General features: G+C 42.0%; 1 protein-coding gene across 1 annotated transcript in view; it reads right to left on the bottom strand.

Annotated features, from left to right (window-relative positions):
* Nucleotides 1-17,550: 17,550 nt before the first annotated feature.
* CAMK2A (calcium/calmodulin dependent protein kinase II alpha) overlaps nucleotides 17,551-22,535 on the bottom strand; it is a 114,273-nt gene continuing 109,288 nt past the window's right edge. The window contains exon 19 of the mRNA XM_035105659.2: nucleotides 17,551-19,079. Coding sequence (XP_034961550.2) covers nucleotides 19,076-19,079 — 4 coding nt within the window. The 3' untranslated portion in view covers nucleotides 17,551-19,075. The remainder of the gene's footprint in view (nucleotides 19,080-22,535) is intronic.

The raw sequence follows: 22,535 nt of genomic DNA, 5'->3' as shown, positions 1-22,535 counted from the left end.
TTATTTCCAATTATCCCAAGAATGCCAGGAATAGTAATGGTTGAAAATGAAAGCATAGCTGCTGTTTTTTCTCAATGATACTTGAGCTAATAGGTTACAAATTCAGGAATTAACCACTGAGATATTTATGAGAAAGAGAGGTTCTATTATTAGGATCCAAACAATGTAGAATTCAGCATTTAAAATAGGATCCCTCAACATTTGTGACTACAGAGCAAAGTTGGAGAGTGCCTTAAAAATAAATAAGAACTGGGGGGGGGGGCGTTTTGACACAAATTTTCTCATCAGGTCATTGAACTGTAGCCAATTTCTCTCCTCCTCATTTATCTGAAAGCGAGGCATCAGAGGCTAGGAAGCTTTGAAATGCTAGTTTTGCATGGCAATTTGAATGTTGATGGTACCATACATGCATACATACATTGCAGAATATTCCTTCCCTCTTTCGTTCTCCTCCCACCTTGAGGCAAGCGTTCTGAGGGGGTAACCAGAGATTTATGTGTAAATCATCTGGGGATGGAGATTCACAGCCCAAATTCATTCAAATGGCTCCCCCCCCCCTGTTCACAGGGATGCAAAACATGTGTCCTTCTATTCTCTTTCTCTCAGGAAGTTGAAATCATCTCAAGTCCCCACAGCGAAATCTAAGGAAAGGAATTAGCCTGCCATGTGAATTATTTAAATGGACTTCAGGGATGGGGATAAAGGGTAAGGAGATAGTTCAGAAGAGCAACATCCTGTTTACATACCTCCTTCTGTGGTAAAGATGTTGGATTCTCTAATGTATGGTGCCATAAAACAAAATGGAGCTGCATGTTAAAATTAAGATCCTGGGTTGAGTTTGGCAAATAGATGGGAGTTGTTAAGCCCTCTTTAAAGGAGAGACTGAATAAAGGACAGGGATTTCCCCTTTTATTTATCTACTTACATGCTGATTTACAAACGTCAGGAGAGTGTCCGTTTTGCCACATGTACATAAACAACATTCTATATCCAGCTGCATCATTTCTGGGTCACGTTTTTAATGCCAAGGTGCAAACATTTTGAATGATAGCAATAAAAAAGGAAGTTTTCCAGATACATATATATTCAATGTTTTCTCCTTGGCATCAAAAATATGACTCCCTCTCTCTCTCTCTCTCTCTCTCTCTCTCTCTCTCTCTCTCTCTCTCTCTCTCTGTGTGTGTGTGTGTGTGTGTGTGTGTGTGTAAAAAAGAGAATGTGTGCTATTCTTATTTATTTCACATTTATATTCCACTTGATTGTAACAACACCTCAAAGTAGTTTACAAAAAGATTTTACACACACACACACACACACACTTTCCAGCCTCTGGAATGGAAATGCTTTTCAAAATGTCAAGGCTTCCCCTGGGGCAGCAATTCCATTTGTCATCAGCTCTACAGGAGAGCAACACTGGCAGTGCATAATGGACTGCAGCTGCAAGTTCATAATGTCGGCAGATTCCCACACCCTGTTGCTTTCCTTGCTTCCCAGCAAAAAAAGAAGAAGAAAGGGAGAGGAAAACATTAAATACCAGATTAAGATTCAGAAGACCAATCCTGGATGTAAATAACACTAAAGCCAAGTAAAGGGACTTCCTTTGGAGCCCCTGCTTTCTCAGCGCGTATCACATGGCACTGTTTATTTCATTTACAACATGCCAGCCAATAACAATGTTTTCTAGATAGCTTACAGTTGCAAATGGGGGGGGGGGGAGCTGTTCTCCCTCAGGTGTGCTGCTCATATCAGGAGATATATGTAAAAAAATACTCCAGGGACATCACCCATTGCTCCTGGTCATTCTGACCCCAATGGCAAAAACGTTCTGCATGAGGGAATGCGGTCCCTCAGATTGAAAAAGACCCTGCAGCTCTAGATTGGAGTAGAACTGGGCAGAAGATGCAGGTTCAAATCCTCCTTCACCCATGAAATTCACAGTCTTGGTTTGCTGTGTGTTTTCAAGGCGTTGGGGGTGGGGTGGGGGGAGAGAAACTTAAGAGCCTTGGGGGGAAAGGTGTTGTGTAAATATAATTAATAAAAACTATGTCCTGCAAGGTCTGTCCATCAATTCAAATGCTAGTCACTTCACATCAACGCTTGCTAAGCAAACAGATAGTGGGACACTGAACATCTTCTTGCTTGCTCATTCTAAGGTGAAGTTTCCAGACAGTTCAAATTTTACCTCTTGGTGAAAGCCACAGTGGATGAGGCAACGTCCACAGTACGTATTACTGAACTCTGGTCTTAACTAGGGCTGGGCGATATATCAATGTATCATCCAAAACTGGTTTCAAGTCCATATCATAACTGACTGGACCAATTTACAGTGTAGCACTAGCAGGCTAAAAATAGAAACCCGGGGTGGGGCAGGGAGTCCCATGTAAGAATTCCCAGGACTTAATGACATTTTATTTTCAGATTAGTTCTCATTCTAGTGTATCTTGGCAAAGGAAACTACAGTAGTATCATAACCACACAAGCATATAATTTAAAAAAGGTCTGAAATTATTTCTCCTATACCCTTTAAAAGGTGGCTTTTGGGGGGAGGGCTATTGGATTATTATTATTAATAATGTTATATATTGTGATTTTTAAATGTAATGAAATGAAAATTATTGTTTGCTCTGCACTATGCTTTACAGAGCAACATGAATCAAACAGGCAGTCTAAATCATGGGTCACCAACATGGCACCTATGGATGGGCACACATATGCCCAAAGAGGCCTGTCCTCTCTTATCCCTACGCTGAAGTTTGACTCAATGCAACACTACAACAGAACAGGCTGCACTGTGCACTTGCTCATGAGGTGTGTGTAATGACCACAATTTGCAGAGGTACCCATGGGCCTTTTTTGGGGGGGGGCATCTCTTGATCTAAATTAATTACAGCCTTTATACAACTTTCTTAATGTTCTCAATGGAAAGCATTTCAGCCTGGAATCATCACTCTTCCAGTTCCACCACCATTCTTCCTTCCTGAAATGATTTCCCTCTCTCTTGTTGCCCCTGATGTTTGGAAGGACCTCCCAGCATACCTGCATGATGCCTCCTCTCCCCTTCATTCATTCATTCAACCTGGACAGCTCTAAAAGGTGATTAGACCAATACATGGATAAGATTACCAGTGACTACACACCATGATGGCTATGGCCTACCTCCAGTATTAGAGGCGGTATGTCTCTGAATACCAGTTCCTGAGGAACACAAGTGGAAAGATCACCACTTCTCATGGGCACCTGGTTGACCACTATGAGAACAGGTTGCTGGGCTATCAGTGGATGTGTCTTTTTAGGAAAAGGAGTCGATCCACTCAGAAGATCCTCTTCTGACAATAAGACCACACCCATCTGCATAACAATACTTTCCATTCCATTTCAGATATTCAGGTGGGGAAACTACATTGTTATAACCTTATTTAACTTGAAAGGAATTGAGCAGGTTTCTTTGCTTTCTCTCAGTTCCAACACTCTTAATGCTGGAATCAGGCAATTGTTTCTACAGCTTAAGTCAAGAGTCAACTTCAGGCTACAAAGAAGAGACTGCAGAGGCCCTTCAGAGTTCCTGCACTACCAGTGCCTTCCGCAGAGCTTTGCAAGCTGCTAAGCTCCAAGTTAATCATTAGAAGAAGACCTACTATAAACCTAGTGTTTATGGAAAGTTTAGTTTATGATGGGGGATGGGAAAAAGGGGTTGCAATAAAGATTTATTACGACAATGAATGACTTGCTCTAACCTTGACACCGTTTACCCAAGGAGAGGCTGGTTTAATTGCCCAAATTGCCTTTGATTGGGTGAGAGTCGGGGAACCCAGGAACATACTGAATTCAGGCGGAACAGGAAATCGGAAAACTATTGGTTTGTGCAAAGATAACTAATTAACAGGTAAGTTACTGGTTGGCTCTGAAAAAGATCACAGGCAAACTGTGCTGAATCCTGCCCTTTTACAACACAGTCCAGTGAGGCCATAGTGCAGTAGGAATGTAAGAACGTGAGAAGAGCTCCGTTGGATCAGGCCAAAGGCCCATGTAGTTCAGCATCCTGTTTGCACAGTGGGTAGCCAGATGGATAAGGAAGCCTGCAAAGTGGTGTGGACCAAGGAGCTGCTTGAACGGTTGCATTCCTCAGTTCTGTTGTGTACGGAAAAAATGATGGCATGGAGACAGGTTTGTGTAAACCAGGCTGCACATGGAAGGAGCAAGCTGCCATTTCAGTTTTCACTGAGGGGGAAATGAAGCCACGGCCATAGAAATGTCTGACCATCCCCATGTGTTCAGTTTGGGTCTCCCTTGTCTTTCACCACATGAACCCATCCGCCCTTGTGCATCATCACGCATAATGTGACAGTGCAGTGAGGATTACAGATGTATCCTGGAAAATGCTATGCCATGCCACCATATCAAAGTTTTCTTTTCCTGAACATCCCCAACCCCAATGCAAGAAAGGGAAGTCCTACATTTTACTAACACTGATCAAATTGTTCCCACAGCATTAATTCATTTCAGGTCACCATCGTGGCCTAAGATGTGAAGAGACCCAAGTGCTGCTTCCTTCTTAGGCAACACAAACAAGTGTTGTGTGAGGCTGCTCTTATAGGCTGGGCCAGGAAGCGGAAGGGCAGGGACCACCAGCCTCCGTTGCTGGACCCCTGTGGTTCCTTGAAGCAAAGGCACTTTTCACATGCAAATGATAACAGGATCATAAACAGGCTGTAACGGTAGGCATACCTACTTCGTGGTTAACTCCATCAAATAAATAGGACTTATTTCAAAGAAAACATGTTCAGGGTGGCAGTGTGAATATGAAATGTACCGTTACTGATCTTTTAGAAATCTAGGTAACTTGTGGGACAAAACTCTGCCTCTCCCAGATTACATGTTGCTCCCCACACCCCATCCTCTATTATATTTTCCTGCAGATTCCACTGGTCCCATGCAAAGGCACATGGCTAAGGCTATGTACACATTATCGGCTTAAAATGCAGCAAGGTTGTCGTCCCCCAGTGCACTTGAAGTCACACACTTGCATGTTGCTGTACACACCAGAGAGGGGTGGGATGTCTTCCTTTCCTATTTGCGTCCCTCGCCTCTGCAACTCCCAGAACTCCGATGCATGTAGCAGTCATCTGCACATGTACAATGGTTGACTCAAATGTACGCCCCTCAGCTTAATGGTGAAGTGACTGTGGCTTATGTTTCAAATCAGATGGAAGCTGGTTTAAGGGGAAATGTATCAAACAGCAGTATTTTTGAAGAAAATTCAGGATATATATGGACTGTAGTTAATGTCCTTCAAATACCAGCGGTGGGAGTGCACTGGAGCCAGAGTAAACATAATGTCAGATGTATGAACCAGACCCGTGTGTGTGTGTGTGTGTGTGTGTGTACCCCCCCCCCGCCCCCCGCAAGTGCTGCTTCCTGAAGTTCACATACAGAACCAAATCACAAAGCTGGGTGAGAAGCCTTCTGGACAGTTATTTTTTGGGGGGGGGATCCCTATTCTGAGGGATGGGAGTTCTTCCTCATCAAATGGCAATTTGGGGGTGAGGATGAGAGTGGGGTAGGGCAAGGTGAGTTAAGACTGAGGTGAAAAATCTGTTGCCTTAGGGACTTTTCCTCAGAAGCTGAATTCTCATGGGAATAAATCCAAGCTGTCCTGACTTGATCTAACACTTCCTCTTGCTCCTAGAAAAGATGTTCATAAACCATTTACAGAGCTTGGCGCCTATGTCAAATAAATTCATCCAAACATCTTATGTCACTGCCATGCTGCAGAGAGAGGGCGGAGAAGCAACAGTACACACTCCCATGCTCTGTTTATGGTTGTACCTGACTGCGACTATGGTAATTGTTCCATGCGGGGGGACCCCACGTCATCAACAGATACACACATCAACAGCAGAGAAACCCTCTTTAACCGGGGGGGGGGGGGTGCTACACAGAGGTCTAGTACAAACACAAAGAGTCATAATTTACATGGGGAAAGTCATTTGGCAAAAAGGCAAGAAGAGAGAACAGAACATCACGTCCAATGTACATATGTAAGTTAATGTGACTTCATGCACAGGTCTGTGCAGATTGTACAGTCAGACCAGCACACCCAAGTTGGGTAAGGCTGATAAAAGAGGTCACATTGGCCACCCTGCAGCAGAAAGTATGGCCACCTTTGTCTATGCATAACCAAAACATGTGTGACCAAAGGTCATCTAAGACTCCAGCTCCAGCCTAGTGCCAGGACTATCAACACGGAAGGTTCGTACGGTAGTACCAGAACTTAACCTATTCAACCAAGCCTGCTGTATATCACAAGCAGAAAACAGGAATCTTGCACAAATATATCTATATGTAGAGTAAATATAACTCAGATTAAGCAATATGTGGTACAAATGTCATAACCAGTCCAATCCTCCTCACCTTGCATGGAGCCCAGAAGATTAGGTTTGTGGGAAACACAGATTAAGTACAGAAAACAGGTACAAGATGCAGGGCCTTTTCTGTTTTGGCCCCTAAGTTATAGAACTCTCTCCACAACTGCATGTAAAAAACCCATTTATTTCAGACTACTTTTTTTCTTTAGTGAGGTCTCTTAATGCTGGAGGTTTAAAATTATTGTTTTAGTATTACTAATTTATTGGGTTCTATGCTGCTCGGTTGATTCATCCATCCCACCAAGTCTTGCATTTACCAGTGCCATTCATTGATAAAGCAAAAAGAAATAAAAGGTCACTATTAGAATGCAGGGAAGCAACGAATGTTTCTTGACAATGTTTTCAAGGGACTGACTAGCTAGTTCACAAACGAAGCAAACTCTTCTGGGAACTATTGCTGTAAACTAAAAATAAGCAATTTATTATTTCTGTCAGCAATGGGCCTCAGCACTGTTTTGGTTAGGATGGGTTTTATTGTAGTGTTTACAGCAGAATGATGTACATGTTTGTTTGAATTACAATATTTTGCTAGATTATAATGATTGTGTTCATTTATAATATATAGTTTATGGGGAATAGCTACTTCATTTTGAAGGAGGTGAAGGCCTGGTGGGGTTGTTTAAAAGTCAGCAAAATAGCTTTGCTTGTACTGTATAGTCAAATTGAAACTCTCCTTATCTATATTCCTCAGTAGAATATCTCAATGGGAAGCCAGCCTCAGTAATTCAAATTTACATTCTAGCTTTCAGTTGCATGTAGGCATTCTGCTACCATTGACAGCTCCTGAAGATTACTAAGACCATAGCTGCCAAGTTATCCCTTTTTTACAGGGATTTTCCCTTATGCTGAATAGGCTTTCTCGCGAGAAAAGCAAAAACTTGGCAGCTATGACTAAGACTACAGTGAGTACCCAAGAAATCTGATGTGCAATATACATTCCTATACATGTTCCACATGGGATACCAACCTCTTTGAGCTCTTAGGCACATTTGCAAACTGGAGGTCTTAAGTAATGCCTTACTGTAGGTGTGGGGAACCTTTGACTCTACAGATGTTGCTGAAATGTAACTCCCAATATCGCCACCCACTGGCCATGCGTTTTGGGGGTGGGAGTTGTGATCCAACAGCATCTGGAGGGCCAAATCTTCCCCACACGCCTGCCCTACTGGATCATGCCAAAGGCTCATCTAAATTGCAACCTTAGAGGTTTAGTGGGTGGGTCATCATAAATTGTAAAGTTCGCATAATATCCTTTGTATGGATTTTCATAAGTCGCTGACCGGCCACTGCAAGGTGATGATCAAGGTGTTAATGCGTTTTGCCTCCAGCACCTTTGGCCCTTACGTCAGAGAGCTGGAATGAAGGCAGTATTAGGATTTGTAGTAACAATAATAGGCTATGTGGAAAACAATTGCATATGATGTACACTGGGGTCACAATATTGTACCAAAATGAGCAAAGAGTGGATTTGTGGATTCAGAAGACTGAAAACCAAAAGCAGGTTAAACACATGACAAGCCTTGATAGCAGCAAAATGAAATGTAAGTGGCAAAGAAAGAAATTAGTTGATGGGCTTTGGGCAATGCCTTATTAAAGGAATTCTCACTGGTGGGGAACAAATTCCAAACAGCATTTTTAACTATATAAGATGGCACTTTAAAATCTTCATAAAAAATACATACCACATACCGGTAAACATAACAAAGACTATAATAAATGTATTTTAACATTAAATGTGACTAAAAGAAATTTGGCACTTACATTTCAGAGTGATCTTCTCTGACTGTTACTCCAGTTTGGAGCAGTTTCATTCTTTGAGAACTTCTTGCTTCTCCTGTATCACCACAGTTTATGGTCAACATGCACATCCCCATGGCACCACTTTCAATTCTCAGATTTTTTTTATTTTAAAAATTCTCACATCAAGCCTCATGCCTTGGTGATAACGGAGTCCATTTTGATTGGCTGCCTCTTTTGTACAGCAACGCTGGTCAGTTTTTGTCAAATTCTTCTGTAATTCAACTTCTTGTGAAGGGGGGAGTGATTTTCCCTCATTTTTATCCAGTATTCTGTTTTGTGTTTGCACATACCTCGCCTGAGACTCAGGCTGCTCAGCTGCCATTTAGGCCTTCCTGTCTCTCACACAGAAGAAGAGTGCAAGGAAGTGCTTGCTTGAGCTCTGGTTGGCTCCCCAGTAAAATCTTCTTCCTCTTGGCCTTTAGGGCTGCCTGTTTATTAAGATAGGGCAAGATATTTTGTTTGCAGGCCAGTGGGAAATTACTTACATATAGGATCTCTCTACAATCATGTAGACTAGGGAAAGGGGGTGCTTGGCAAGGGATTCAAGGAATGCACGGGATTCCCAAAGTAGATGAAAGCAAGTTAACTCTCTTCCTAGTGACCTCAGAAGTACTCTCTCATTTATTATGTATTTAGCAAGGCAGAGTGTGATTCTCTCACTGCAAACAATACAAAAGCCTGGGTATGGGGAAATTTCCCAGACTCTTTTTTGTCCGCTTCCAATTCTAAGAAAAGAAAATTATTGAAGTGGGCATGTAAATACCTCAGGTTTTCCTCACATTTAACATTCAAGCTTGCATTTCCCCCTGCCCCCCCATGGCAGCCCTGTCATGTCCATTAGCATTCACAGCTCCCAGCTGGGCCTTTAGACAAGCTTTCAATGAGCTTTCTTGTCATGTTCCCTGTCTGTTTGGGGAATCTGAAGAATACAGAGAGCAAAAAGGGCACCGGAAGGGAAGAGTTTGGAGTTCCCGAGAAGAAGGAACACAGCATTGGCCAGAGGAGCCCATGTCTTCATACTGAATAAAGAAACATGGTGAACACAAAAATGCACGTGAGGAGAATTCCTTCACTTTTTTATATGTTCTATTTTAAAAAAAAGACTTGGCTTTTGGGTTCAGCTGCTCCCAAGGTCTGGAACAGCAGGCCTTGACTTCCTGAGGGATCGGCCTCATTGTGAGGCTTCCAAGAAGGCTCACCAAGCCCTTAAATCTCTGGGACGAGGCTTTTAAAAATGAAACTTCCATGCCTAAAGGCAGCCACTCATGAAGAATTCCCCTCAGCAAAAAGGGTGACCATAGACCAGTGGTCCCATTAATTAACAACCCAATCCCAAATATGTTTATTTGCAATGCAGCAACAGGCTGTTTAGATACGGTTAAGGCTGCAGGGCTGGGGGAAGCCGGGGGCCAAAAGATCCCTTTCTATTCAATGTGTTCTATCATGTGCAGAAAGAACTCTTATTGGTCAGGCAAATATGCTCTCTCCCAAGGTCCAGTCCCTCACCCAACACAATATTAGGGCACATATACACCATTTAAAACTCTCCCATATATACACACGGTGTGTATTACAGTTAATGTATTAAATTTTATTTACACTCTTTGAATGCTCTACTGTAATCGCCCATCTCATTTTTTTAAAAAAAAACAACAACCCACCCCTATCTCCCTACATGATTATGGCCTTTCCCGTTTGACGCTAGCTTTCCGCAGACAGGAATTTTAGGAGGGGGAAGTCCATCATACAAAACGAAATAATCCCAAGAAACCTGTTCTGTGCAGCATGTTCCACCCAGAGTTCCTATTACTACAACTGCACAAACTTCCTCACAGTGAGCTGCTGACATCTTGTGGGCAGAGATAGCGTTGCGTGCTTAACCAGCTACAGGTCAAACTTAAATCCTTTAAAAGTACAGTAAAGGTGAGCAATGACAGGTGGGGTGGTGTTGAAAAGTCTCTTCTTCACTCTCTTTCCTTCGCAAAGCTTCTTCTTCTTCTCAGCTGTCTTGGTTTTGGTCTGAGAGCTACTTAGAAACTAAGTAACTCTCCTATTTTATTTTAGTTTGTTAGGCACATATATTATTAGATGCAGTTGGGTTGGTTTTCCTCATTCTTGTATGACTCAGAGATCCTTGATTTACACAATATTCATTAATTCAATTTCATCCAGATTTAATTTGTAACCAGATATCCGAGTAAAAACATCATTGTCATTTAGCACCTCCTAGCGAGGTTAGAGTTTATTGATGCAAATAAAAAATATAGAGGCTAATTTTAATCTCGATTTCTATATATTCTATACAGTAGTTGCATAATATTTTAACAAGGAGTTCTATAAGCATAGTGAACTGCAGTAGATATGAGAAGATATGGGAACTATAAAGATATGGGAATCCTTATCTAAAACCCCTCTAAAAACAAAAACCACTCATGAAATTATTTCATCCATGTTACAGTCTTGTTCCTTGAGAATTATGCAGTAACTTCATCCAATTAATGAAAGTTTTCTGTTAAATGTATTTCCACCTGACTGCTTCTAAGACCTTCCTGTTGACCTTACAAAAAGCATTTTGGATATTTAGGCAGTACATGTTTCTGAAGGCTTAACTCAGTCCTTATCCAGAGAGTCATGATTGTAATAGTGAGCTGTACATGCACTCACATATCTGATGGATGATGTAAACTCTGCCCAAAAGGTCGGGGGGGGGGGGGGGGACAGATTCAGCAGTCATCATGAGCGGTGGTTAAACTACCTTTCATGCAATTGAATGGTAATTACAACTACTTTATGAAAAGTAGTTCAAAATGACATACAGTCGCACCTTGGAAGTCAAACAGAATCTGTTCTGGAAGTCCATTCGATTTCCAGAACGTTCAGAAACCAAAGTGTAGCTTCTTCTGATTGGCTGCCAGAAGCTCCAACTGATCAATAATGAAAATTTTGTATAGATCTCAAGGGCCCTTCCAGGCTGGTGTTTTTTTGGCAGGTGTATCCTGCAACCTGTCACTGACACAACAATAGTGCATTAGTGGTGATTTTTTATTGAACCATCCTCACATCATTTCACTTTGCTAGTTGTTCTGCAATGTGAACAACACTGCATTATTTGGAGAGACACTCTTGCATTATGGCACAAGGAATACAAAAAAGCCCTCAAACGTTTGTGGTATAAATGTTACAGTATTTTTCCAGGAAACTACAGGACACACAGTGACAGGAAACAAAGCAACATGTTTGTCGTGAAACGGTTGCAGGGGCAAAGAGGATAGAAAACGGTTTTGAGTATAACTGCGCCAATACCATCAGCACAAATAATCATGAATGCACAGTAAACAAGGTGTCTGGGTGGGCCCAAGAGAATACAAAAGGAAACACTAAGAAGAATGCAGGCATGCCTGCAATTACCAGCAGAGGGTGTGGCAACCCTTCTACACCTCCTACACAGTTAGCTGCTATGGCCTTGCTCAGTTTGCAGCATTTCTAAAGGCTACGGTACTGATGGCACAGGGATGGGAAACCTGTGCCCCTCCATAGGTTGCTACTTACAAGCTGTGGTGGCTAATGCCCACTGAGACTGGTAGCGCAGAAGGCAGGAAGACCCACAGGAGGCAAAGCCAAGGATAGGCCGTTCTAATTTCGTCTCCTTTCTCAGATCTGCAAGGGACAACACTGAGGCTAAGGAAGAGGCTGATGAGGCAGTGTCACCCCTTGGACTGAATGCAAGAAAGAAGTCAGGTAGTGCCCCATTCACACTACTGGACCAGCCTCCACTGCTCCCTTTTCTTAAGGGGTGCCTATCAGATTCCTGTGAGTAGGGCTTTCAGTGTGGAATGAAGAAAGACATGGCCAGCAGCTGAGCCTTGATCAAATAGTGCTGATGATATTGAGGAATATTGCATTTTAGATTTTTGTTTTAATGTGGCTTTTAGATTTTGTTAGCCACCCCGTGCTCTGTGTGAGAAAGGGCAGGATATAAGACAGTAGTCATAGCGGTGGCAGCAGCAGAGGTGTCGTAGTATTGCTGTTATTTTTATTATTCCCTTCTCAGAAGCAAGAGAGGGCAAGCTAGATCTCTGTGTGAAAAGAAAACAAGGGTCAGAATTGTAGTGGACACCCAACTTGTGCATATTTTAAAGGAATAAGCCTCCAAGGGCCTCCTTACGATAAACCTCCAGAGGTTTCTAAACCACCACCCCTCTTTCCATCCAAGTATATCAAGAAGCAAAATCACAATTGAAGGAAACATCCCAACCAGGAAAAAGCACCTGAGGAGTAGAAGACAGGCCCTAAATCACCAAAGAGGAAGAGAACTTTCAGTCCTCCTTTCTGCTCTGTCCCTGAGTGTTGTATTCCAGATATGATACCCCTTAAAGACAGAAGCATCACAATGAAATAGAAAGTAAAACAGAGTCTGGGAGTCATTTAGTGACAATCAGCATTTTCCATACTCAAGAGTTTGTAGCTATTTTATTGCACTTGAAACACCAAGAATAAAACTGACAATCCCCATCTCCCCCACCCCAAAAATATAGCATAAAATTTTAGCAGTGATCATTTTGTTCACAGCCACAGCTTCAAAAAACTGGAACAATGAATCCAACACAGTCACACCGCTTTACAGGTCTGATTCACTTACAAAAGATACTGAAAGATTTTTGAATATTCCAGTCACATCAAGTTAACAAACATGAGAGGGACACTCTCTGACTGTTTTGTTTGTTTACATTACAAAGCTGCTTTTTTTCTTCCCTTCTTTTTGTGATTTTTTTTTTGCATTCATGTGAAATAAATATTTCCATAGAGATTTCATATATTTATATGCATATATATTTATATATTTATATATATCTTTTTATATACATTTATACTTTCTTCTCAAACCACTTTTCCAGCTTCTCCCCCAAATGTTACAAAAGCCAAAACATTGTGCAACAGTTAAAAATAAAAACAAAAATACCAAACTTTGCCTTCTCGCGGATTTTTCCCTTACCAAAAAGGGGCAGGGAGCAGGACAAAAAGTGGCTGAATTGCAGCCATGCAAGAACTAAGGAGGAGGAAGTAAAGCCATCCTAACAAAAAGGAGAACATGTGGCATAACTGAAGGAGAAAAGACAACTGGTATTCTCATTTAGGTAGGAAGCAAAGTATGAGCATATAAGGCTTTGCTCCAGGTCCTATCTGGAGTATATTTGAATATATTTATTTTTTCGTTCCACCAGCACAGTGGCAGCTTTAACGTACAATGGAAGGGTTTCCTAAGAATTATTCTGTCACACATAGGAACCTAGGAAGCTGCCTCTTACTGAGTAAGATCCTTGCTCCATCTAACTTCACTTATACTGACAGCCAGCTGCTCTCCAGGGTTCCAGGCAGGAATCATTCCAAGCCCTACCTGGAAATGCCGGGCATCAAACCTGAGAACTCCTGCAGGCAAAGCAGGTGCTCTGCCACTGAGCCACGGTCCTTCCCTACTGCTAACTTCATCTCTAGCTGGAAATTGATTTCTGGGATCAGTTGTGAAGTAGCTAAGATGACTAGACTTCAACAAGGAGCAGGCTAACTTTGCAGTTGTTTTCACATCAGTGGTAGAATGCTAGGTGAGGTAGCCCAGTTTCTCCCCACCTTGTCCAATTCAATAGGCATAAACTGTCCCTGATACAGGTATATCCCGATTCATCTTGAAAGTAATGAAATATGGAGATTACTCCTGTGCAGCTGTAGAAAATGCCAATAAATGCAGCACACCTTAATCCTGGTTCTAGATTGTTATGAGGAGTTATGTCCAAGCCAGGTATCCTCTTGTTGCTGTTTGTTAAGATTTTATTTAAGATTAGTTTGTCCCTCCTTATCCTTCTCCTTCCTGGTTATTGTGCCTTTTATTGCTCTTCACTGCTTTCCTATACATCCATGGTTTCTTTCTGTTCAAGACCGTAACGAGGGATATTTTTATTTTATAAAATAAGCACAAATATAGATGTGCAGCCCTTCATGCACCAGCAAAGGGGGTGAGGGATTGAAATATTTTTGTGGGGTTGTATAGAAGCTGAGGTTGTGCTGTGGGAAAGCCCCTCTATTCCACTTCTGCAAAGGGTAGCAGAAGGTGTTTGCGAGGTTTCTATGGGGAATGGGTTGAAATGCAAGAAAGCTTGTAGTTGTGGTTAAAAAGGTAGGGCTACGCTAAAGCAAGAGAAGGTCCAGGACAATGCTCTGGATAAGGGAAATAGCAAGATGTTTGAATAAACATTAGCAAAGGGCATTGTGGTGGGAAAGGTTAGCACAGGTACCAGCAAAAACCAAACCAGAAGTGTCACATTATTTGGACAGAATGCAAGATAAAAGTATGAGCCATTTGCAGCACTTCCTCCCCAGAACAAACCATGACAAAAGAGGCCTGTCCAGGCACAACTTTAGGATTTTTAACTGGCGTTTCCTCTTGGATCATATCACTAGGCTGTGAAAGGGAAGATGTCACTGAACATTTGACTTGGCTGATAATGACAGTGATGGTGATGAATAGTCAAAGCACATTTTCCAACAGCATCCCTTCTTGTTGGACTCCATAAAGCTCATATGGAGCCATGATCTTGTTGTTTTGTGCTCAGATAGATGCTGCTAACAGCCTATCACATACTAGAGGAAATTCCAATTACATTTGTACCTTTCACCATCTGAAATCTGCCTCACTGCCTAAAACCAAGGGGCAAACTACACATTGTATTGCAGGGGGTTGGAACAAGTGACCCTCGAGGTCCCTTCCAACTCTATGGTTCTCTGATTCTGTGTTACATTACACGTAAATGCACGCAGTGAAGCCCTGCTAATGTTTATAATGAAAAGCAGCTTCAAGAGTCTACAGTTCTGAGTGTTGTAACCCACCAACACTACACACTGTTTCACCTTTGTGGGAGTTCCAGGAGCGTTTACCCTCCTAAAGCACTTCAACCCTATTGTGGGGAGGACAAGGAGGTGGGGTGGCTTTGGGGCAGAAAGATGGAAAGCATTCCTTTCCCTTTTACCATGCCTTCAAAATCCCAGCCCCTTGATGCTGCTTGTGGGTTTGCTGCGTGCATTTTTGTGGAACATGTACTGCCTTACTGGCACCTGTAGCCTATGGAACCAGAATTGCACTTGGAAGAGGTACCCAGGCTATGTGCTCCAGAAGTGATTAGGATTCATAGGCCAGTGGGCCTCCCTGATGGCAGAGAAAATGCAAGCGTCCTTTATTGTGGAAGCCAGGAAAGGTGAACTTGTTTGTCTATAGGTATTATGCCACTGATATGGAAGAGCAAAGGCAGGGTTTGGGGAGGTACAGACAATGGATCAAAATCTGGGTATAATTGCTTTCACGGTCAAAACAGAGTTTCAGAAATGCCAGTGGCAATCAGGGCGAAGAATACATGAGAGGGCCTTGAAAAGAACTTCATGGTAGGAGGCCCCTCCTTAAAGTGCAGGTGCTTAATCAGATGTTTTGGGCAAAATTTTAATGGGATGGATTGGATGCCTTGTCACCTGTCAGTTCTCTTTACTGGAAGACTTGAGAGAAGCCAGGCTCTGCTAGGACAGACTCCCCCTTCTCTTTGAAATGTCGAGGTTTATGTTTGGAAATGATGCCAGAAATTACGAAATATAAATTCAATACAGGAAATTGTATTAATGTTTCCCAAAGAAACACAGTCAAAGCAGCTAATGCTTGACAGAATGTGTGCTTGGGAAACAGGAAGGAAGGGCCTCCTCATTCCTGAAGTACTTGTCATAATACTCTGGAAGCAAAAGCCTGGTGCAATGGGTACAGCCCAGACAGGCCAGGCTATCAAGGTTTATCAGATTCACCACCTGAGCAGAGGTTTTCACAGAGAAATGGGTCAAAAATAGTTCAGTGGTCAGGAAATTTCAGTGCTGCTCAACTCAAAAGGAGAGAACTTCATTGAAGTCCAATGTAAGATCAAGACATGTGAGCACTGGCAGCTGAAAAATTAGGCCTGTGGTTATAGATGTGTAAAGATGAGCTGCCATGTATGTTTTAAATGCTACTAGTAGGTGAGGATAATGAAACAATAATGAAACAAATTGACTGAAATCCAAGTAATTTGAGTGGGGGAAATGCAAACAGGTCCTCAGGTCTATATTTTTATGGCAAGTCCCCCCTGATATGAAAGCCCTTCTCACCTCAGTATAATTTTTTGTATTCAGCTGAGCATCAAAAAAACTCCAATGATTCAATCACATTATACTTTTTCTGTTAGAAATTGGAAAATGGTACACTGACAGCCCCTTCTGAGTAAAAAGCAAACTCCTGTTTAGGCAAATCAGATCCTGGTAAACGGTCCTCCTTTCCCCTTAGTCACTTTCCCCCTCATCTCCAATGGGAAGTTATTCTTGCACTTTGCAAAACTTGGCTTTATATTGACAGATGTCCGCCCTGCCTTGCAAGATGGAAAGCTAAGCACTTCAAACCATGGAAAAGGCAAAATCACACCATTCAAAATTTACACAGAGAGTTTTCCCCACTGTTGTTGTTGTTGCTCTTCTTGTTGTTACTGTCCCCAAACAAGCATGTTTGTTTGCTTTGAAGTACACGTAGCTGTCTATAAAGTTAAATGTCATGCAAATGAAGAAAGTGCCATTTATAAGTTCCCTTGGTAGTAGAAGTGCACGGTAGTTAATCTTACATCAAAGAGTAAAGACTTTTAAAGTTTCAAAAAAAAAAAGATAACAAGAAACGGAAAGACTGCTAAAAAATTAACAACCATCACACTTCCCATACCTGTACTAGAAGGCAAGAAGGTGATGCCAAAAATAGAAGATCTTTCAGCCCCTCCATATGCCATCAAAACAACAATGGTGTCAGGGACATTCTGGCCTGTGAAGAACCCATTCCTGCATTCCTTGAAGATGACTTCGGTGTTTTTAAAAGCAGATGCTGTCGTTTGACCCCAGTTTGGAAGTTTCCTCAGTCTCTACATTGGGTTCCTTTCAATAGGATGTGCGATTCTGATTGCCAAACCTTTTCCCCAGGCATATATAGAGAGTACACCACCACAAGGAGTCCTATTATGGCGTAAAGCACTCTGAGATTTGCCAGAAGCCCACATCAGAAATCCTGCCCACATGTCCAGCTTATTTTGTGCCCTTTTGCACTTTCAAGAACAATTTGCCACAAAGTCAACCTCAAATGTAAACAAGAACATATTAAGCCCCACCCACCCTATCCCAACTTCATTAAAAATCAGCCACAAACCCAAACAATTGATATTTCTAGGTATTACATAAATATCCATTTTAGCAAATACTCAAAATCCATTTACGAAATAACACGGAAGGGTTTTGTTTGTTTGTTTTTCATATAAAAAGGCATGCGCTGAAAGTACAAGAGATAGCGAAAGGTTTCATTTTGTTTCTTGAAAGCATAATCAAAATGTCTCAAAGTGTCATTAGTAAAGCTTGCATTCTCTGTCTTTGCTGGAAAGTATTGGCCTCTATTTTTATTTCAAATTGAAGGGGCAGTTCTGTTTCCATAGTGCCCGCATCTTCAATGCTGTCAAATTGCCTGAAGTGTGTATGTGGGAAATTGTGGGTCTAAAAAGGTTCAGCCTCCCCTCTTCCTCTTAATGGTGAATCTAAGTCTTGAAGGGACAGAGGGGGAAAGCATGAATCAAAATTCTGCCAGAAAGGAGCAAAAGGCCAGTTCAAAGAAAACTGAATTCTAAACAAAATGAAACATCTAGGAGATCCTTACTAAGTTGAATAAAGGAAGTTTCTATGATGTGTTGGATAGTGGCAGAAACTGCCTCAACTATATCACTGCATTACAAATAAGGTGAAAAATACCTTATTTCTAACCTATCATTTCATTTATTTGTGTGCTCTTAGACACATTATAATGCCAATATAGTGTTAACAGTTTCATTTCATGCAAGTTCTGAAAAGAGAAAGGAATTGTCACGAACCCCTATTGGTCCAGGCACACAAAAAGGTACGTTCTCTAGGAAGAGAATGGATTTTGCATTTTATGCGCCATAAAGCCATATTCATCCCAGCAGAATTTTACTAGGCTTTCATGAATATAGGCTGATACTTATGAGATTTTAACTTCACACAGAACAGAAGATGTAGATGTAGGTATGAGTGACAGCGGCGCAGTGTGAACTGCTCCGGATTTAGATAATGAATGGTGGCATAGAAATATTTAAAAATAAATAAAATGATTGAGTTCATGATCAAGCAAGAATCTTGCGTTGCATGTATGCTTATCGATCTGGAATTTAGGTAAGGAGGGGCAATATAAAAGTATTTTTCATTTTGGCTGAGATCATAATCGAGCAAGAACTTTGCATTGTGTGGAGGGGCATCAATCTGCCATTGCAAGGAGGTGGCTTCTGATTCTGCATTGGAACATGCTCCCCTTTCTCTCAGGCCCCTTAAGACTTAGTAGAAAACAGCAAAGAGACCAAAATAAATCATGTCCTTGTGAGAAACACAGTTAATTTTAAGTACTGAACCAGGGTGGTTCCATGAGCTCTATGGGCAGTAGTGGCTGAAGGCTACTATCCCCCCACATTGGGTTTCTCCTGTTAACCACAGAAAAGCTTTTTCATGCAATAGGGTGTCTTGCCCTGTTCTACTACAATGGCACAAAGTGGCAAAACGCAGAGCGTGTGAAACAGAAGGAGAAAAAAGTCTATTAAATTCTTGGTTTATTTTGGTGAGGAGCTCTGTGTGTGAAAGGAATTCCAGCAAGAACCAAGGAGGAGAGTCAGCAGCAGCAGCCAAGTTCCCTAGGTAAAGGATAGCAGGGATCTTCCCTTTGTAGTGAGGCAGTGAGAAACCTGGCCTGAGGGGCTGATGCTTCAGCTGAAAAACATAAAAGGAAACGGCTTTTTACTCCACCAAAATGGTGATCTTCCCATCTGGTTCTTCCCCCCCAACCCCAGCCATCCCCACCCCAAATAATTATCCTTTTCTATTTGTGAAGCCTTGTCCTCCAGCTGGCATCCACCTCTCAAGCTTTGTGGTGGGTCAGGGGTGAAGGAGTGAAGAGATGTCCAGGAGAATGTAAAGCATTCGGTCACACCCACACTGTACACTGAAAGCGTTCTTTGGTGTCATGGCTTCGCCCCAGAGACTCCTGGGAACTGTCATTCATTAAGGGTGTTGAGAGTTGGGTAGGAGACCCCTTACAGAGCTACAGTGCCCAGCACCCTTAACTAACCACAGTTCCCATGATTCATTGGGGAAAAACATGACTGTTAAAGTGGTATAGCAGTGTTTTCATTGTGTGGGGTGGATGTGGCTCATGTTGAGGGGGCCACCTTCTTTCCACCACTATCACCACCAGACTACTTTTGAACAGCCTTGCCCTGAAAAGAGAGCAGCAGCAGGAGGAGAATAAGAGTAGAGCTGCACCATCCCGGTAGCCGCTTGCACCCCAAACTACTAAGTGCCACCACCTCTCAAGGGGAGAACAGAGCATTCAGGCAACCCAAATGAAAATAACAGGCAAGAGCATACACCTAGATTGTCAATTAGCCTCAGACAAGCATAAGAAGCCTCTTTAGTGCTGTTGAGACATCACTCTTGCACTGCGAGCTGGACGGGGAATTAAAATAGCGGTTCCGTGTAGCACAGATCTTCCCCATTAGCATCCTGCAAAGCCTATACACATGATGAAGGAGGAACAGGGCCTGGCAGCTATTGAAAAAATGGGAGAGGGGAACTAATTTTGTTTAAAAATATTAGGGAACAGGTTCCTCCACCCCCTTTTGAATGCACATTCACTCTGGAGGACCAGTTAACCTTTTTTCTTAAATTCCCACATGCCAGGGAAATGACATAATAAGGCATCTCTGAGAAGCAGGGGACAGAGGAAGGCCTGACATACCATTTTAGGTGCTTTTAAAAATGGCCCTTCCTTGTTATGCTGAAGTGCAAGTGCAGCAAGGCATTTTCATTAGAATTCCAAGCTCTACAGCTGAGAGAAACCAGAAAATGATGGGAGGGAATCCTCTTGCTTGCACTGAGCCCCAGAGAAGCTTGTAAAACAGTAAGAAGTCTCCCTAACCCTCTCTGGCTTGAAACTGTAAGGAGCATCACAATGTTGTTGTGGTTCCCCACCCCAAATTTGTGCATGCATCTATTGCTGTACATGCAGCAGTGCAATAAGGAAGCGTCAAAAATATATTTTTTTTCTACAAGTCTAACAGTGACTGCACATGGGCAGAAGTGAAAGCCAGTTGAATCAATAGCTCTCTGCATAACCATGCTGAACAAGCTTGTGAGTCATCATCCCCCACCCCCGTTCAGTTGGAAAAATTGCCACAAATTAGATATGGGCTGGAAGATATGGCAAGGTGACACAGAAAACACCAGAATGCAACCATCTGACAAAAATGTTATCTAGATTCTCTATGGTACCTAAATGAGGGAAGGATGGCTATTCCTCAGAAAACAGTTAGTGTGGAGGCAAACAGGAAAAGCAGCTACTGCAAATAGGGTAGATGATTCTGTCAGTTTCACTTTTTCTCTGTCCCCCCCCCCCAACCTTAATTTAAGTTCACCACATTTGTATCAGTCTGTGATTTTTCTTTTTTAAAATTCCTCATTAAGATTTGCTTGCATTTTAGTGCACATTTCTCCTAATATACACATTTTTGCAAGTAAATTATCTAATGTAATGCATTTTAGCATGTTGCTTTCACTAATATATATGTATTTTATGCACACTTTCCCCTAACAGACATATTTTTGTTCTGAACAGTGTGAATTTCACAAGTGGGAATTATACAGGTTTGCATGACATTTCTCCTCCATCCCTAACTGCAAACAAATTTGTTTAAGCCCCAGTGGGGTGTGTTCTTGTACATCACCTTGAACACTTTTTTATTTAAGCAGAGAGGCAATTCATAAAAGCAATGAATGAATGAATGACTCTAACTTCAGTAGTAGTTTTCAACAGAGTGAGTAACCACTATCACGCTGGCCGCTAAGGGCTAGCCGTGGAGTCTCATCAAACCTGGACAAAAGATACTCTTCTCTGCTATCAGGGATGCCCATATGGAATCTTCTTGCACTCACATCAGAAACAGATGATCAGACACACGTGAAGTATCTGATGCTGGACTGTATCATTCCAGAGTGCAGGTGGGGGCTTGTGTGTTTGAATGTTCCCGCCTATTAAAAAACAAACAGTGTATACCCTTAACTTCATTTCTGCACCTTCGCACCTTGTTATCAAGAAGTATAGAGAGTGATAAAATAACACAGTTTTTCCCTCTTCACTTTCAACTCTACCTTATGGATAATAAAGTTATTTTCATTTCTTTTGATGATTTAAATTGGCAGTGCATTAGTTAACATGAAATACGAAGATGCATCTTTCTTTACTGAGAAAACACCTATGACAGTCATAACATCACAGTAAGAAAATTAATAGGGATGGGGAGAAGAATGTGGGAGCCCCAATTCTGAATGACATCACTAAAAGTTGAAACTTCTAAACTAATATAAACCGGGTTGGGTTGGTATTTTGCAATTAATTTGGCTTGCTCTGGCATAATAAATATCTCCTGTCACGTGACCAGATTCAAACATCATGTTCACAATTTATTTGACGTGGTGAAATTACCATGTGAAAAAGTGACCTGCGAACTGGGTCTGAGAGAGAGAGAGAGAATGTTAAACTTGCTCTAACTCCAAGAACCAGTCATTAGACATTTCTATTCCATGCATGTCATTGCTACCAATAAAATACCATTCTGAGCCTACCACATTGGGGGGGGGGCGGGGTTCTTCTCCATTCTGGCACATGGATCTTAGCAAATCATCAAACAATAATGTGTGACTATAACTGGTGGGAGGTTAAACTAAATATGCATGAATTGCCTTCGAATCTCTTGTAATTTAATGCCATGAATGCATCCTTGCATAAAGGCAAATGAATAATCCCTGTCTGGGATTCCCAATGCGGTGCCTGCAGGCACTACAGCACTCTCAGGCATCTGTCAAGGCCCCCTCCAATTTTAAGTTTTGTTTTAAAATTGTGGTTTGGGGCTTTTCACTGTTTGAGGGGGAGGTACCTGCGTTTGGGGGGGTGTTGCATGTTTATTTTTATTTTTAAAAAAATCTGTTTTATTTGTTGGGAGTGGTGGTGTAGGTGTTTGATTTTGAGAGCTGGGAGGAAGGTCTGAGCACTGTCCGTTTTTCTTCTGGGAAATTTATTTTATTTTGTGGTGGCCACAACAGTTACTTAGATTTCCAAGAGCGCCCCCAGGCCCAACAAGTTGGGGGAACCACTGACACAGATAAAAGTTC

The sequence above is a fragment of the Zootoca vivipara genome, chromosome 2, assembly GCF_963506605.1.
Source record: "Zootoca vivipara chromosome 2, rZooViv1.1, whole genome shotgun sequence".
Lineage (NCBI taxonomy): Eukaryota > Metazoa > Chordata > Lepidosauria > Squamata > Lacertidae > Zootoca > Zootoca vivipara.
This window is presented reverse-complemented; position numbering and strand designations above follow the sequence as displayed.